The following is a 17115-nucleotide window of genomic DNA, read 5'->3' on the forward strand; positions in this document are numbered from 1 at the left end:
TCGGAGGCAGGCTCCACATCTTCCTCAGCCGTTGGGAGGTCATCACATCGGACCAGTGGGTCCTCAACATCATCCGCCACGGCTACTCTCTCAACTTCCAGACTCTCCCACCAGACAATCCTCCCGTAGAGTCTGCTTCTCATTCAACTCAAACCCCCCTCCTCCTGAGGGAGGTCCAATCCCTCCTTCTTCTCAATGCCATCGAAGAAGTGCCTCCGGAACAAAGAGGCCGGGGATTCTACTCCCATTACTTCCTAGTTCCAAAGAAGACAGGAGACATCCGTCCCATTCTCGATCTCAGGGACCTCAACAAGTGTCTAGTCAAGGAGAAATTCAGAATGCTCTCCCTTGCCACGCTTTACCCTCTTCTCTCTCAACACGACTGGCTATGTTCCCTGGACCTCAAAGAGGCCTACACTCACATCCCAATCAATCCGACTTCACGTCGCTACCTGCGATTCCAGGTGCACCACCGCCATTATCAGTACAAAGTGCTACCTTTTGGCCTCGCTTCATCACCCAGGGTGTTCACCAAATGCCTCATTGTGGTGGCGGCCTTTCTCAGGTCTCACAACCTCCAGGTGTTCCCCTACTTGGACGATTGGTTAGTGAAAGCACCTACGTCTCCACTTGTGCTACAAGCCACTCATCATACCATCTCTCTCCTCCATCTCCTGGGGTTCGAGATCAACTACCCCAAGTCGCATCTGCTTCCCACACAGCGCCTTCAGTTCATTGGAGCAGTTCTCGACACCACACTAATGAGGGCGTTTCTCCCCTCCGACCGTCAACGGACTCTTCTCCACCTTTGTCGTCAGGTGCTCCTTCATCGCTCCATTTCTGCCAGACAGATGATGGTCCTCCTGGGCCACATGGCCTCGACGGTGCATGTGCTTCCCCTGGCGCGACTCCACCTCAGGACACCTCAATGGACTCTGGCCAACCAGTGGTCACAGACCTCGAATCTTCTTTCTCATCCCATCTCTGTGACATCGTCTCTTCAGCGATCTCTACAATGGTGGTTGAACTCCTCAAATCTTTCCAGGGGCCTTCTTTTTCATCTGCCCCCTCATTCCATGATCATCACCACGGATGCCTCCCCTTATGCATGGGGAGCTCACCTGGGAGATCTACGCACCCAAGGCCTTTGGACCCCGCAGGAGCGTCTTCATCACATCAATTTCCTAGAACTGAGAGCCATGTTCTACGCTCTCAAGGCCTTCCAGCACCTTCTCTGCCCTCAGGTTCTTCTCCTGTGCACAGACAATCAGGTCGCCATGTACTACATAAACAAGCAAGGCGGCACCGGGTCTCGCCTCCTTTGTCAGGAGGCTCTCCGCATTTGGACCTGGGCCACGGCCCGCAGTCTCTTCCTCAAGGCTGTCTATATCCAGGGCGAACAGAACTCCCTGGCCGACAATCTCAGCCGCATCCTTCAACCTCACGAGTGGACTTTGGATCCTCCCACGCTCCACGCCATCTTTGCTCGCTGGGGCACTCCGCAGGTCGACCTATTTGCAGCTCCTCACAACCATCAGCTGCCCCAGTTTTGCTCCAGACTCTTCTCTCCTCACCGTCTGGCCCCGGATGCATTCCTGCTCGACTGGACGGATCGGTTCCTCTATGCCTTTCCTCCACTACCTCTGATGTTGCGGACTTTGTCCAAACTCCGCAGGGACAAGGCCACCATGATTCTCATCGCTCCTCGGTGGCCTCGCCAACACTGGTTTCCTCTCCTGCTTCAGCTCAGCGTCAGGGAGCCCATTCCTCTTCCTGTGTTTCCTACTCTACTTACACAACAACGTCAGTCTCTGCTGCATCCCAATCTGTCTTCGCTCCACCTGACAGCTTGGTTTCTCTCGGGCTGACCTCTCCAGGAAATCTATCTCAGCCTGTCCGTCTCATTTTGGACGCCTCAAGGAAACCGGCCACCCTCCAATGTTACCATCAGAAGTGGACCAGGTTCTCTTCTTGGTGCCTCCGTCATCATCACAACCCCACCTCTTTAGCGGTGGAAACTGTACTGGACTACTTGCTCTCCCTGTCCAATGCGGGCCTCAAGTCTACCTCAATCAGAGTCCACCTCAGTGCCATCACTGCGTTTCATGAGCCTATCCTCGGAAAACCTCTCACGGCTCATCCTCTGGTTTCCCGATTCATGAGGGGCCTCTTCAATGTCAAACCACCTCTGAAGCCTCCTCCGGTCGTCTGGGACCTGAATGTGGTTTTATCAGCCCTCATGAAACCTCCTTTTGAGCCTCTTGCCACAACTTCGCTCAAACTTCTAACATGGAAGGTGCTTTTCCTCATTGCCATCACCTCTGCCAGGAGGGTTAGTGAGATGCATGCACTGGTCGCCGATCCACCTTTCACTGTTTTTCACCATGACAAGGTGGTTCTACGTACCCATCCAAAATTCCTTCCCAAGGTAGTCTCGGCTTTTCACCTCAACCAGTCCATTGTGTTGCCTGTTTTTTTCCCGAAACCTCATTCACATCCTGGGGAACAGGCATTACACACTCTTGATTGCAAGCGTGCCCTGGCTTACTATCTTGATCGTACAAGGGCTCACCGCTTGTCCCCTCAGCTCTTCCTGACCTTCGACCCTAATCGTCTCGGTCGACCGGTCTCTAAACAGACGCTATCCAACTGGCTTGCAGCTTGCATCGCGTTCTGTTATGCTCGGGCTGGTCTGTCACTGGACGGTGCTGTCACTGCCCACAGGGTGAGAGCTATGGCCGCTTCTGTGGCTTTCCTCCGTTCCACACCCATTGAGGAAATCTGCAAAGCTGCCACCTGGTCCTCAGTTCACACATTCACTACTCACTACTGTCTGGATGCTTTCTCCAGACGGGATGGGCACTTCGGCCAATCTGTACTTCAGAATTTATTTTCCTAATGGCCAACCATCCCTCCTCCCTCTTTGTTAGCTTGGAGGTCACCCATGCGTAAAGAATATGCTGCCTGCTTGTCCTGGGATAAAGCACAGTTACTTACCGTAACAGGTGTTATCCAGGGACAGCAGGCAAATATTCTTACGTCCCACCCTCCTCCCCGGGTTGGCTTCTTAGCTGGCTTATCTTAACTGGGGACCACGCACTCCTCCGTCGGGCGGGAAGGCACTCGCGCACGCGCGGTGCGGCCAACTAGAACTTTCTAGTTAAAAAGGTCCGTACCGAGGGCTCTGTCGGTGACGTCACCCATGCGTAAAGAATATCTGCCTGCTGTCCCTGGATAACACCTGTTACGGTAAGTAACTGTGCTTTCTGTGCATGAAGTGGGCAGGACAAGGGGAAAAAGGTCGAGGAGAGTGGAGAATCCAGCTTCATGCACAGCACGCGCCAATCAGGTGACTTGGCGTATGCTGTGCGTGTCTCTGCTTAGTTGACTGCTGCAGTGGGGTCAGGAGCTGATCTTTAATTTTCAGGTTGCTGCCATTGTGCCCCCCCCCCACTCCAAATGGTTAACTCAGATAAAGAGGAAAAAAAGAAAAATATGCCCGGATTTTCTGACTAAATGCCATAAAGAGGACATGTGATGGTCATTGGAGGGGGGTACAGATGCAGTGCTGGTCATCAGGGGAGGGTGTAGGATAATAGTGCCGGCCATCAAGGGAAGGGGTGGTGGAAAATAACAGCGTTGCTCATTGGGTGGGGAGGAGAGGAAAAAAGCACCATCATTGGAAGGTGACTTGAATATAAACCAAGACCCCAATTTTTGGGCCATTTTTTTGGCCCAAAAATCTCAGTTTACATACGAGTATATATGGTAAGTTGAAGAGCAACTGAGATAACGTTGAACCCTGTGGTACCACACAGGACAGGTTACATTTATTTTTTAGTATTTATGTTCCACTTATAGTCCAACCCCCCAAAATTGCAGGAGGGATACCCACTCCCTCCTGCCACCAGATGTCTCCCGCTGCTCTTAAATATGGCAGAAAGGATACCCACTCCCCCCTGACATCGGCCCACTCCCCCCCAATGTGATGCACAGGGAGGGGCCTATCAGGGGTTTTGGCCAATCAGGAACTTAGGCTCCTCCATAAGGAAGTACCTAATTGGCTCAGACACTTCAGGCCCTTCCCCGTGCATCATATGATGCACCGGGTGGGGCCTAAGGCCTGCATTGCACCGGAGGAGCAGGAGGGACTGAGTACCCCTCCTGCTCCCAACTTCAAGTTTCAAGTTTCTTTACTTTTGATATACTGTCTATCAAAATTCATGTCTAGACGGTGTACATTATAGGAAACAATTAAAATAGGTAAATAAAAACAATAATTTATCAAATATTAAAAATACTGGACAAATTCAGATTAAAATACATGAAACGAAAGGAAAGTAGGGGAGGGAGAGGTTGTTTAAAATACATCGAAGTAAAATTAATAAAAAAGGACGGTAAGTGGGGAGTGGTAAAGACATTAGGAGGGGAATCGCTTCAAAAGAAGTATTAGATATTTCAAAGCTACACATGAATCAGGGAATTAAGAGGTGGAGGTTGATGCTAAAGAGTAAAAGCATCTTTAAAGAGGAAAGTTTTAAGTTTCATTTTAAATTTTCCAAGTGAGTTCTCTAATCGAATGTCTAGTGGAAGGGCATTCCACAGAGAGGGGGCGGTAACTGGAAAGATGGATTTGCGAGTAGTATGGGGGAGGGAACGGGAGCATCCGGTGGCAGGAGGGAGTGGGCATCCTTCCTGCCATTTGTTTTTGAAGGGGAGAGGGCCCGATGGCAGGAGAGAGTGGGCATCCCTCCTGCCATATTTTTCAGCTCGGGGGGTGGGGAGTTTGGCAGGTGTTCGGACGGGGGAGGAGGGACCGGGCATCCCTCCTGCTATATTTTTCAGTGCGAGGAGGGTGTTCAGCAGGGGAGGAGGGGTTGATGGCAGGAGGAACGGGTATCCCTCCTATATTTTTCAGCACGGTGGGGGGAGCGTCGGTTGGCAGGAGAGATTGTACATTTCTCCTGTCGGGGAACATTGCGGGAGGGTTCGGGGGATCGCGGCAGGAGAGATAGGACTTCTCTCCTGCCGGCGATCATTCTGGGGGGTCGCAGCGGCTTCGGGCAGGAGGGACTGGACATCCCTCCTGCCATGATCGTTACAACGGCAGTGGGAAGGGTTGCCTAGGCCGCTGAGCTGATCGTGGCAGCTGCCCGATCCAGAACTTATACCTGTTTTGACTTGGTCTAAGTCAAAACATAAAAGTTCTGTCCAGGCAACCTGTCAAACTTTTTGATTTGGCTGTCGAATGACTAAGGACTCCTTTTACGAAGGTGCGCTAGGGTTTTTACCGCCCGCTATAGTGTGCGGTAGCCGAAAATCTACTGCCTCCTAAAAGGAGGCAGTAGTGGCTAGTGTGCTCGGGAATTTAACGCACGCTATTGCGCGCATTAAGGCCATAGCACATCTTTGTAAAAGAAGCCCTAAGTGTAGGTCAGCCCACTTCCCGCCTTACCCACTCCTGCCAAAAAGCCCCTTTTCGCTCTGGGCGCACAGAGGCAGGGAAAAAGCCTAAGCTGGTTTTAGATACGTCTAAAACCCTGTTCAATTGGTACTTGGACGATCTGTCTTTTTGATCATCCAAGTACCAATTTAGGCGGGTTTTTAGACTTTAAAAAAATTATGAACCTCATAATGTTTAGTTGCCCTCCGTTATAAGTGACTGAATTTGATTCCTATTGCGGATTAAAATGGATAGTGGGATGTGGGACAGGGTTGAGATTTTTGAGGGTATTTGAGAGGTTTTAGAGTGAGATATAATAACTATTATATATTATCTTATTTAGAATGATTTGGGATGCTGAACTGTTCTCTGTATTATGATCTTATAAATGTTCAAGAAAGATAAGTAAACATAAACTAAGGGAAAAAATAAATAATTGTATAACTATATCTAGACATTAGGAAAGATTTTGGCTATTTTGAGTACGTTGCTGTACTTAGAGTTAAAGAAGCAGCAATAAAAATTTTAATCATAATGTCCTTTTTTATCAGAATGATCTAAATTGCAGTGGAAAATTGTCATGGTTAGAAAGTCCATGTGTTATCAATCGAAATATCCCTTTCTACAGTAAATGGCCCTTAGAAGGAGCTGTGTGCCACAAAGCTGATAATAAGGTGCTGAATTAACTTGGTAGTCTGGCAGTACAAGGTCAGCAAAAACTAAAAAAAAAGAAAGAAAAAAAAAAGCTGGCTCTTTGGAAAGGTGCAGGCCAAATGTCATCTGAGAGAGAGAGAGAGCTCTCTGAGGACCTCACACCACCAAGCAACTGTCAGGAAAAAGAAAACAAAATAAATGTTCTATAGCAAGATGTGCATTAAAAACAAAGGCATCTCTGAAAATCAAAGCAGTAAATGCAAACTGAATTTCACGTAAGAAGACATGCATACTGTAGAAGCTGAAGTCCAGACAGCGGTATCTCTAACACTAAAACCTTAGGGCCTCTTTTCTCAAGCCATGTGGCAAATGTACTGAAGCCCTTTAAATCCCTATGGGCTTCAGTGCATTTACCAAGCCAGCCTGCACTATTCAGCTTAATAAAAGAGGCCATTAGGTGTTAATCAGAATCCTGCACAAATCAGTGTCAACTGAAACTTTCAGGTTATAAGGGACTATCTTTTTTATCTATCTTTTTATTTGTTCATTTATTTATTTTGAAATGTAACTGCTTAAAAAAAAAACCCCTCCATACATCCTTAATGTCTGTGTCCAGAGAAGAGCCTAAAAGTCTGACCAAGTTACTCCACAGAGCTAGCAGACTGTTTTGAAAAATTCCATCTCCCCTTCTCCCACCATAGTTTCAGCCCCATGTGTAGCACAAGCTGAAGGGACTGTTAATGGTTACCATAATAATTTCTACATTCTAAAATTCCATGGACACATACTGGAAAATAATGCTCACTTCTGCAGAGTTCAAAGCAGCAGTAATAAAATAGAATTTAGTACACTGTCATGTACTGTGCACTTTAACTTAGAGAATTCTAAAGATTCTAGGGTTAGATTCTCTAAAACTCCAACACCATGGCAGAAAATGCCATTGTGAAAGCAATTTTTTTTTTTAACTGGCAATTCTCAGCACAGTAGCATGCAAATTTATATGCACGCTATTTGGGGAAATTCTATAACCAGCACCTAAATTTAGGTGTTGGTAGGCACCCTGCCAATGGTCAGAAACGGCAGGGTTGAAGCGCATACTGACGCCTAAATAAAAGGTGGCTGAAATGACTGCTGAAATTGCGGCTAGGAAGCCGCTTTAGGCCATGGAATGCCAAAGCAGGCAAGACAAACCCCTGAAGTAGTGTTAGGCAATGTAAAGCAGCTACCCAGCCGCAAATCATGCCAAAATAGGTGGCTGAAATGCAGGCTTGGGAAACTCTGGCCTACATTTCAGCTGCCTATCTTTGCATAGGCCGCAGCAGCTGATCGTCAGGGATTCCCCAAAGCTGTGATTCTGTAACCACCACCACAAATCAGCCAGCAGGAGAGATGCCCACTTCCACCTGCTTGCACACCCCCTCCCCAATATCCCCATCAGGAGAGATGCCCAATCCCTCCTGTCAGCACCTCCCCTGTACATTCCCCAAACATCCCCGGTAGTTGAATTCTTTAGTTCATGTTCTTAAAGTGATATCCTTCTGTAGTTTAGCAGGAAGTGGGAATCAACAGCTAAAGTATGGACTTCTGTGTATTCTAACAGAACCCAGATTATCGAGATAAGAATCTAATCTATCATTAAGCTGCCTTTGTAGCCAAGAGAAAGCATTGTGTGCTGCATGTAGAAGAAGAAAGTTGGTAGCTTCAATAGAAGGGTCCTGGTAAAGTCTAGACATGTTATATGGGTGAATGAGGGAAGTAATATGAAATTTTACCCTGGGATAGACTGGAGGCTTGGAAGCTCGAAATGCGCTAGGGAGACAAAATTCCTGGAATCTACACAGGATTGTTTCATGGAACAGCTTGTTAGAGAACCGACGAGAGGAAATGCCACTCTGGATCTAATCCTAAATGGGTTAAGGGGACCTGCAAAGGAATTAGAAGTAGTGGGACCGTTGGGAAACAGCGATCATAATATGATCAAGTTCAAGGTTGAGGTAGGAGTGTCAAAAGGCAAGAGATCCATTGCGACAACTTTTAACTTCAGGAAAGGAAACTACGAAGCAATGAGGGAATTGGTAAGGAAGAAACTTAGGAACACTTCCAAAACATGGCTAACGGTAAATCATGCCTGGTCCTTCTTCAGGGACATGGTGAGTGAGGCGCAAAATCTGTATATCCCCAGATTCAGGAAGGGGTGTAAAAAGAATCGAACAAAAGACCCGGCGTGGATAACCAAAACAGTGAAGGAAGCGATAGGCAATAAGAAAAAATCATTCAAGAAATGGAAAAAGGACAAAACTGAGGGGAGCTGGAAAGAGCACAAGAAGCATCAAAAAGAATGTCACCGTGAGGTTCGGAAAGCCAAAAGAGAGTATGAAGAGAGGCTAGCCAGGGAAGCAAGAAATTTCAAACCATTCTTCAGATATGTTAAAGGGAAGCAGCCGGCTAGAGAGGAAGTGGGACCGCTGGACGACGGAGACAGGAAAGGAGTGGTGAAGGAGGAGAAGGTAGTAGCAGAAAGGCTTAACATGTTCTTCTCGTCTGTATTTACAAACGAAAACATGTCCAACATACCGGAACCTGAGCAATTCTTCAACGGAAGTCAGGCAGAAAAATTAACATCCATAGAAGTGAGCCTTGAGGACGTTCGTAGGCAGATAGAAAAACTAAAAACTGACAAATCCCCGGGTCCGGATGGCATACATCCAAGGGTTCTGAAGGAATTAAAGGAGGAGATAGCGGAACTACTGCAGCAAATTTGCAACTTATCCCTGAAAACAGGCGAGATCCCGGAAGATTGGAAGATAGCCAACGTTACGCCCATCTTTAAAAAGGGATCAAGAGGTGACCCGGGAAACTACAGGCCGGTGAGCCTGACTTCGGTTCCAGGGAAAATGGCAGAAGCACTGATAAAAGAAAACATCGATCAACATTTTGAAAAAAATGAACTTCTGATAACCAGCCAGCATGGTTTCTGCAAGGGAAGATCGTGCCTAACGAACTTATTGCACTTCTTCGAAGGGATCAACAAACGGATGGACAAAGGAGACCCCATAGACATCATATATCTAAATTTCCAAAAAGCCTTTGACAAGGTGCCCCATGAACGTCTACTCCGGAAACTGAAGAACCATGGGGTGGAAGGAGACGTACATAGATGGATCAGAAACTGGTTGGAGGGTAGAAAACAAAGGGTAGGAGTGAAGGGTCACTACTCCGACTGGAGGAGGGTCACGAGTGGTGTCCCGCAGGGCTCGGTGCTCGTGCCGCTGCTATTTAATATCTTCATAAATGATCTAGAAACAGGAACAAAGTGCGAGATAATAAAATTTGCGGACGACACCAAACTATTTAATGGAGCTCGGACTACAGAGGACTGCGAAAAGTTGCAAAGGGACTTGAACAAATTAGAAGAATGGGCGGCGAAATGGCAGATGAAGTTCAACATTGAAAAATGTAAAGTATTACATGTGGGGAGCAGAAACTCGAGGTACAACTATACAATGGGAGGGATGTTATTGAATAAGAGTACCCAGGAAAGGGACTTGGGGGTAATGGTGGACATGACAATGAAGCCGTCGGCACAGTGTGCAGCGGCCGCTAAGAGAGCGAATAGAATGCTTGGTATAATCAAAAAGGGTATTACAGCCAGAACGAAAGAAGTTATCCTGCCGTTGTATCGGGCGATGGTGCGCCCGCATTTGGAGTACTGCGTCCAATATTGGTCGCCATATCTTAAGAAGGATATGGCATTAGTCGAGAGGGTTCAAAGGAGAGCAACACGTCTGATAATAGGTATGGAAAACCTGTCATATTCTGAGAGATTGGAGAAGCTGGGTCTCTTTTCCCTGGAGAAGAGGAGACTTAGAGGGGATATGATAGAGACTTACAAGATCATGAAGGGCATAGAGAGAGTAGAGAGGGACAGATTCTTCGAACTTTCGAAAAATAAGAGAACAAGAGGGCATTCGGAAAAGTTGAAAGGGGACAGATTCAAAACAAATGCTAGGAAGTTCTTCTTTACCCAACGTGTGGTGGACACCTGGAATGCGCTTCCAGAGGACGTTATAAGGCAGAGTACGGTACTGGGGTTCAAGAAAGGATTGGACAAATTCCTACTGGAAATGGGGATAGAGGGGTATAGATAGAAGATTACTGCACAGATCCTGGACCTGTTGGGCCGCCGCGTGAGCGGACTGCTGGGCACGATGGACCTCGGGTCTGACCCAGCAGAGGCATTTCTTATGTTCTTATGTTCTTAGATGCAGATGCATCTAAAATTTTTGATTATGGCTGTAAAAGAAGCCCTAAGTGTAGATTTGATGTTTCTGATCATTGTGGGCTTAGAAAAGAAAAATGTCAAGAAGCAAAAGTGAACTGGTGCAAGAAATTTACCATTTTCTCTTGACAGGAACTGAAGTTACATTTGATGAAAGAGGTGGATGGTCATTTAAGTGAATTCGTGGAAAACTTGATTGAGGAGTCAACATTACTGGAATCTGCTTCCACCTTTCCTGCTGCTTGTACTGAAAAAGATGGTCGCAAAGGCAGGTAAGGAACTTTTCACTTCTTCTCTCCTTAGTTATTTACTGTCTCCCTAGTTTATTTGAATGACATTTTATAGTAGCACTGATATTGTTGAGGGCACTGCAAATTGCATGTGCTTAATGAAAGTCCAGAGTATGAGGTGACTGCTATTTGGGGGGCCATGCAGTCAGCTCAGCAGTGGTAGCAGCTGTAAGTTTACTATGTCAAAGTGAATGCTTATGCTTCACATGTTTTTATAATCTCACAGATGGGTTATCCAAAATACTATTACTATTTAGGGAAGATGGTAATTCATGTATGAAATATTGTAATTTATGTTTTGTATAGATTCTTGACATTGTGTTTGCTATATGATTTGTAGACCTTTTAAATTTAATATTATTTTTTATTGAAATCAAAGATCGCCTTAACTTTACTTTTTGGTGGGCAAATTTATGTTTAAGTTATAGGTATGAAAAGATGAACGTGGATATGCTGGGTCATACTAAGAGATTCAAGTTAATTTGGGGCCCATTGACGTCTTTTATGGGTTCATAATAGTTGTCTTTTCCTTTATTTCTGTTAGTATAATACATACACACCCAGGGGTAGGGAGGGCGGGCGGAAGGGGGTATTTCTTTTGTATGGTTCTATTCCCCTATGAAAATGTTGGTTGGGTGGGGTTTTTTTTAATGTTGTATGGATTTTGATTGATTATAAGTGCATATATGATTAATATTATTTGTATAGATACTGTATTGCATTTTTGTTAGCTTTAGAAACTCAATAAAGATTTTAAAAAAAAGAAAAAAAAGAAATCAAAGAAAAGTACAAACATCTGTACAAGAACAATAATTTCTGCAACAATGAATCTTGCCTCCCATGTCTCCAAGCCCACAACTCCCACAGGACCACACTTCCCCTCGGTCCTCTCCCCAACCTCCCTTCCCAACTGTCCTGTCATCTAACAAAATATATGGAACCAAATTACAAATTGTTCAAGATCTGACTTTGACTTCTTGAAGCCAGAACATTGAAATAGGAGTCCATACTTGAAGGAAAGCTTTACACCGATTCCAGGAACCAGATACAGCTCTTGCCTCCCATCTCATCAGGACAAGGAGTCACAAAAAAATTCTTCAACCAGCAACAGTCATAAAGAATCATTATCTAAAAATGGCATTTACAAATAATTGCATCTTAAGTCATTTTCTGAAACTGCCCGTTTTACAACATTTTCGTAATTGGCTAACAAGTGAATTCCACAGTTTAACCCCTGTACAACAAAAGGTCATTTTACTGGTCTCAACATATTTTGGGTTAGCATTTGTTTTCAATAAGGCTGAGTTTTCAGAACGCAAAGATCTATTTGGTAAATAATTGGTCTTAAATGATTCAGGTATAATGCCATACAAAAATGAATTGGTGTTCATTATAGTCAGTTTGTTTCTATCATACAAAAATTAATGGCAGATCATTACTACTTTGTACTGAATTCTGAAAACAACTGGTAACGAATGTAATTGTTGAAGATAAGGTGAAATGTGATTGTACTTCGATATTCCCATTATCAATCTTGCTGCTGCATTTTGGGCAACCTTCAATATCGGACAAAGACCTCTCATCTTCTTCGGAACAAGGAAATATCGGCCATAAAATCCCATGTTCTGCTAGTCCAAGGGAACCTTATCAATGGCATTGAGAAGGAGCAGAGATTCAACTTCCTGGAGAAGAAAAAGAGGACTGTAGAGGATTGGAAGGAAACTCTCTTGGAGGAGGATCTAGAGCAGTGGTCTCAAACTCTTTGCAGGTCCACATTTTGGATTTGTAGGTACTTGGAGGGCCTCAGAAAAAATAGTGTGTGTAGGAGGGTTGTTTGTTTATTTATTGCCTGCCCTTATCCAGGGCGAGTTGCATGTTAATATACAAAATAAAACGTAACATTTATCATACAAAACACATCAAGACCAACACTATAACAACTACATACATACATATAAAATCAGATTGCATAAAACATACTAACCAATCCTATACAAAATGTAAAATACATAAGGTATACAAGATGCCTCAATGAAAAACATCTTTATGCCAAATGAGACAAACTAGACCATCAAAAACCTCCGTGACCAGCACTCAGCCCTCAACAGTCATCACTCCTGCCCCCTCAGCCAAACTCAGTTAATGTCTTATTAAAGAAATGACAATGTCTTTATAGTTTATAGAAATGTCTTTATAGTTTATAAATCTTTCCTTTTGGCTAAGTCTTAATAATAATATTATAATTTATAGCGGGTCGCGAGTTTGAGACCACTGATCTAGAGGAATGTTGAGAAAATGAAGAGAATACTTCTCGAATGATATTGAGAATCCAGAGGTCAGAGGTGATTAAGAGCCACCGATGATGGTAATGTTGAAGACGGCCTCCAATATGAAGAGGGAGAGGCAGAGTTACCTTGATTGAAATTATGATGTTGAGTAGTCTTGTCAAAAAGGCTGATTTGACTTGAGAGTAGCAGACAGCTGAGATTTTTGAGGACGCCGCTATCATTGTTTTTTTCTGCTGTAGCCTGGAAGGAGGCAGAGGTTTTGGTGTATAACACCTCTGATAAGAAGAAAAGGGTTTGAGAGGTTTAGCAGTAGAGGATTTAGGCTTCAGTCAAAGTAATGAATTGAAAGACTTATGTGCTGAGAGTTTTTGAGTTGCATTCTCAATAGTGTCCCCAAAAAGTTAATCTCCCAGACAAGGAATGTTGGCTAAGTGATCTTTAAGATTAGCATTCATGTCCACTATCCTAAGCCATGCCAGCCTTCTCATGGCCACAGAGATTGCAGATACTTGAGAAGACAGCTCAAAAGCATCGTATGAAGATTGTACCATATGCTGTTTGAGTTGAGTGAGAGTATGAAACATATGTTGAAACTCTGACTTTTGATGAGATGGAAGGTACTTATAGAAGTTAGGCATTTGTTTTACCCAATACTTGAGATAATAGATAAAACAAAAATTGGAGTTAATGACCCTATTGGCCAGCGTGGCATTTTGGTAGAGACTTTTACCAAATCTGTCCATCGATTTGGAGGAACTGTGTGGCATATACTTTAGAAGGAGCAGATTTTTTGAGAGTGGGTTCAACCACAAGAGATTGATGTGAAAGTTGAGGTTTATCAAAACCAGGAATGAGAATTATTTTGTATTGAGAATCAAGCTTTCTAGGAGTAGCTGGAATGGAATAGGGAGACTCTCAATTTTTTCAGAGTTTCCTTTAGGATGCCATGTAAAAGAAGTTTAATAAGCTCTTTAGGAGAATGTTTGTAGTCCATAGTCTCTAGACATTCCTCCGAATACTTGGAATCTGCTTCCAACTTAACAGACATGTCCTTTACTCATTTGTCTGATAAAGCGAATAAAGGAGACCATCTCAGAAGGAGATGGTTCTCTAAGAGAAGAATGACGTGAAAGACTGGAGCAATGTCCAGAAGAATGACGCTTCTGAGGCTGACGCCTTGGAGAAGGAAAATGGTATCTTGAAGAATGATGCTTCGGAGAGGGAGAACGGTGTCTTGAAGAGCGATGTCTAGTGGCATGGCTCGATGATGATGATCAGTGCCGAGAATGACGTACCGATGAAGCAGTGGTGGTACCTGCATCTCACATGGAGCGATGCTCAGGCAGGGTCGGTACCGAAGGAACCGATATGGGAGTAACTAGAACATAAGAACATAAGCGTTGCCTCTGCCGGGTCAGACCAGGGGTCCATCGTGCCCGGCAGTCCGCTCCCGCGGCGGCCCCCCAGGTCCATGACCTGAAAGTGTTCCCTACCTAACTTAAAATACCCATACCCTGTTCACTCAATGTCCTGTAAGGTAAATCTCTATCTGTACCCTGTTATCCCTTTCGCTTCCAGGAAGTCATCCAGTCCCTTTTTGAACCCCAGAATTGTACTCTGTCCTATCACCTCTCCGGGAAGCGCGTTCCAGGTGTCCACCACCCTCTGAGTGAAGAAGAACCTCCTTGCATTTGTTGTGAATCTGTCTCCTCTCAGTTTTTCTGAATGACCTCTTGTTTTAGTTGTCCCTGCTAGTCTAAAAAATCTGTCCCTCTCCACCTTCTCTATGCCTTTCATGATTTTATAGGTTTCTATCATGTCCCCTCTCAGTCTCCGCTTCTCCAGGGTAAAGAGCCCCAGCCTGTCCAACCGTTCGGCATATGAAAGGTTCTCCATACCCTTTATCATCCTCGTTGCCCTCCTCTGGACCCTCTCGAGTATTGCCATGTCCTTCTTGAGGTATGGTGACCAGTATTGGACGCAGTATTCCAGATGTGGGCGCACCATTGCTCGATACAGTGGCAGGATAACTTCTTTTGTTCTGGTAGTGATACCTTTTTTGATAATGCCCAGCATTCTGTTCGCTTTTTTTGAGGCCGCTGCACATTGCGCCGCCTGCTTCATTGTGTTATCCACCAATACCCCCAGATCTTTTTCTTGGCTTCCTTCCCCGAGTACCCTCCCTCCCATCGTATAGCTGTACATGTAGTTCCCCTTCCCTATGTGCAAGACCTTACATTTCTCCACATTGAAGCTCATCTGCCATTTTTTTGCCCACTCACTCAGTTTGTTCAGGTCGCTCTGCAGTTCTTTGCATTCTTCAACAGTTCCGGCCCTGCTGGAGAGTTTTGTGTCATCCGCGAATTTGATAACTTCGCACTTTGTCCCCGTTTCTAGATCATTAATAAATATATTGAACAGCAATGGTCCCAGCACTGACCCTTGCGGAACACCACTTGTGACCCCTATCCAGTCAGAGTAGTGCCCCTTTACTCCTACCCTCTGTTTCCTGTCCGCCAGCCAATTTTTGATCCATCTGTACACGTTTCCTTCCACCCCGTGACTCCACAGCTTCTTCAGTAAGCGTTCATGGGGCACCTTGTCAAAGGCTTTTTGGAAATCCAGATATATAATGTCTACTGGGTCACCTTGGTCCAATTGCTTACTTATCCCCTCAAAGAAATGCAGTAGATTTGTCTGGCATGATCGGCCTTTACAGAAACCATGCTGACTCGTTGGAACATTTCCCCAAACTCCAATTAAAAGAGAGCATTGAGCTTCTCCTTAAAAGCTTGCATCTGTGGCTTGGACGCCGTTATCAATGGTGCTGTGGCTCGCTCCGGAGAGGATGACATGGATGAAGATGCACCCCTCAAAGTTGAAACAAGTCGCATCAATGATCTCAGTTTGGCCTGTACGACTAAACTTGATACCTTAGTGGCCTGGGAAGCTGGTAACTTCTTAGCTGGCTTACCTGATGGAGCTATGGTCTGCGACACCGATATGGAAGCAGGTACCTCAGACAATGATGATGCTTTTGACGTCATTGGCTTGGATGGTGTCGATGGTACCTGTGAGCCTTCCATGGTACCGAAAAGTAATCTTTGTTGAATAAGGCGGCTTTAGATAGATCGCTTCTGCATTGTCAAATAGCACATACAAGACTATACGCGATGGCCGGGGCCAAGGCACTGGATGCACCACTTGTGCGGGTCTGTTAATGAAATAGTGTGCTGGAACCTGCTGCACTTTTTAAAGCCAGTCAATGGATGGGACATGGAAGGGATAATCACCTTAGCCAAATCGAAAGCCGTAGGCTGAGGCGAAAACGCAGGCCTTGCTGTAAGAAAACCGGCCGCAAAAAAAAAAAAGAGAAAAAAGTATTCTTTTTTTTCACTTTATTAAGAAGAAAAAAATCAAAGAAACACGTGAGCAGGAAGTTAAGAAAAAACAGAGAACATTTTACACACAACTTTGTAGCTCCTTGGAAAACTGAGAACTGAGGAACTGTGCTCCTACATCGGGCAGAAAGGCACTCGCATGTGGTCAGTCACGAACTTTCTAAAGTTCTTAAAGTGCACAAACACTTTAGCAGCTGTCCGTACTGGGATTCCGTGTATGATGTCACCCACTTGTGAGAATATGCTGCCTGCTTGTCCTGGGATAATGATGTTCCTGTTGCAGTAGAAACAAAGTTACTATTGTTTCTTGATTGTATTGAGAGATGTGTCTCAATCGGGTAACTGGAAGAGTCTAAAATGTCAGTGCATTCAGTGCAAAAAAGTTAGATATGAAGGACAGCATGGGAAGAGGAGTGAAGAAGGCTCTCTCATGAAGAGATTAGCATTCTAAACTAGTTTCCATGAAACTACCGTATTTTCACGCATATAACGCGCGCGTTATACGCGTTTTTACCTACCGCGCATACCCCTCGCGCGTTATACACGTGAGCGCGGTATACAAAAATTTTTTTACATAGTTCCCACCCCGCCCGACGCCCGATTCACCCCCCCCAGCAGGACCGCTCGCACCCCCACCCCGAACGACCGCTCGCATGCGCTCCCACCCGCACCCGCATCCACGATCGGAGCAAGAGGGAGCCCAAGCCCTCTAGCCCGGCCGACTCCCCAACTCCCCGACAATATCGGGCCAGGAGGGAGC

The 17115-nt window shown here is 45.2% G+C and overlaps 1 protein-coding gene across 3 annotated transcripts in view; it reads left to right on the forward strand.

Moving 5' to 3' along the window:
* SOAT1 (sterol O-acyltransferase 1) overlaps window positions 1-17115 on the forward strand; it is a 178112-nt gene that overhangs the window by 94741 nt on the left and 66256 nt on the right. For all 3 annotated transcript variants that reach the window (XM_033916375.1, XM_033916377.1, XM_033916376.1), the window contains exon 4: window positions 10509-10648. In XM_033916375.1, the coding sequence (XP_033772266.1) occupies window positions 10509-10648 (140 nt within the window). The remainder of the gene's footprint in view (window positions 1-10508; window positions 10649-17115) is intronic.

Source organism: Geotrypetes seraphini, chromosome 12, assembly GCF_902459505.1.
Source record: "Geotrypetes seraphini chromosome 12, aGeoSer1.1, whole genome shotgun sequence".
NCBI lineage: Eukaryota > Metazoa > Chordata > Amphibia > Gymnophiona > Dermophiidae > Geotrypetes > Geotrypetes seraphini.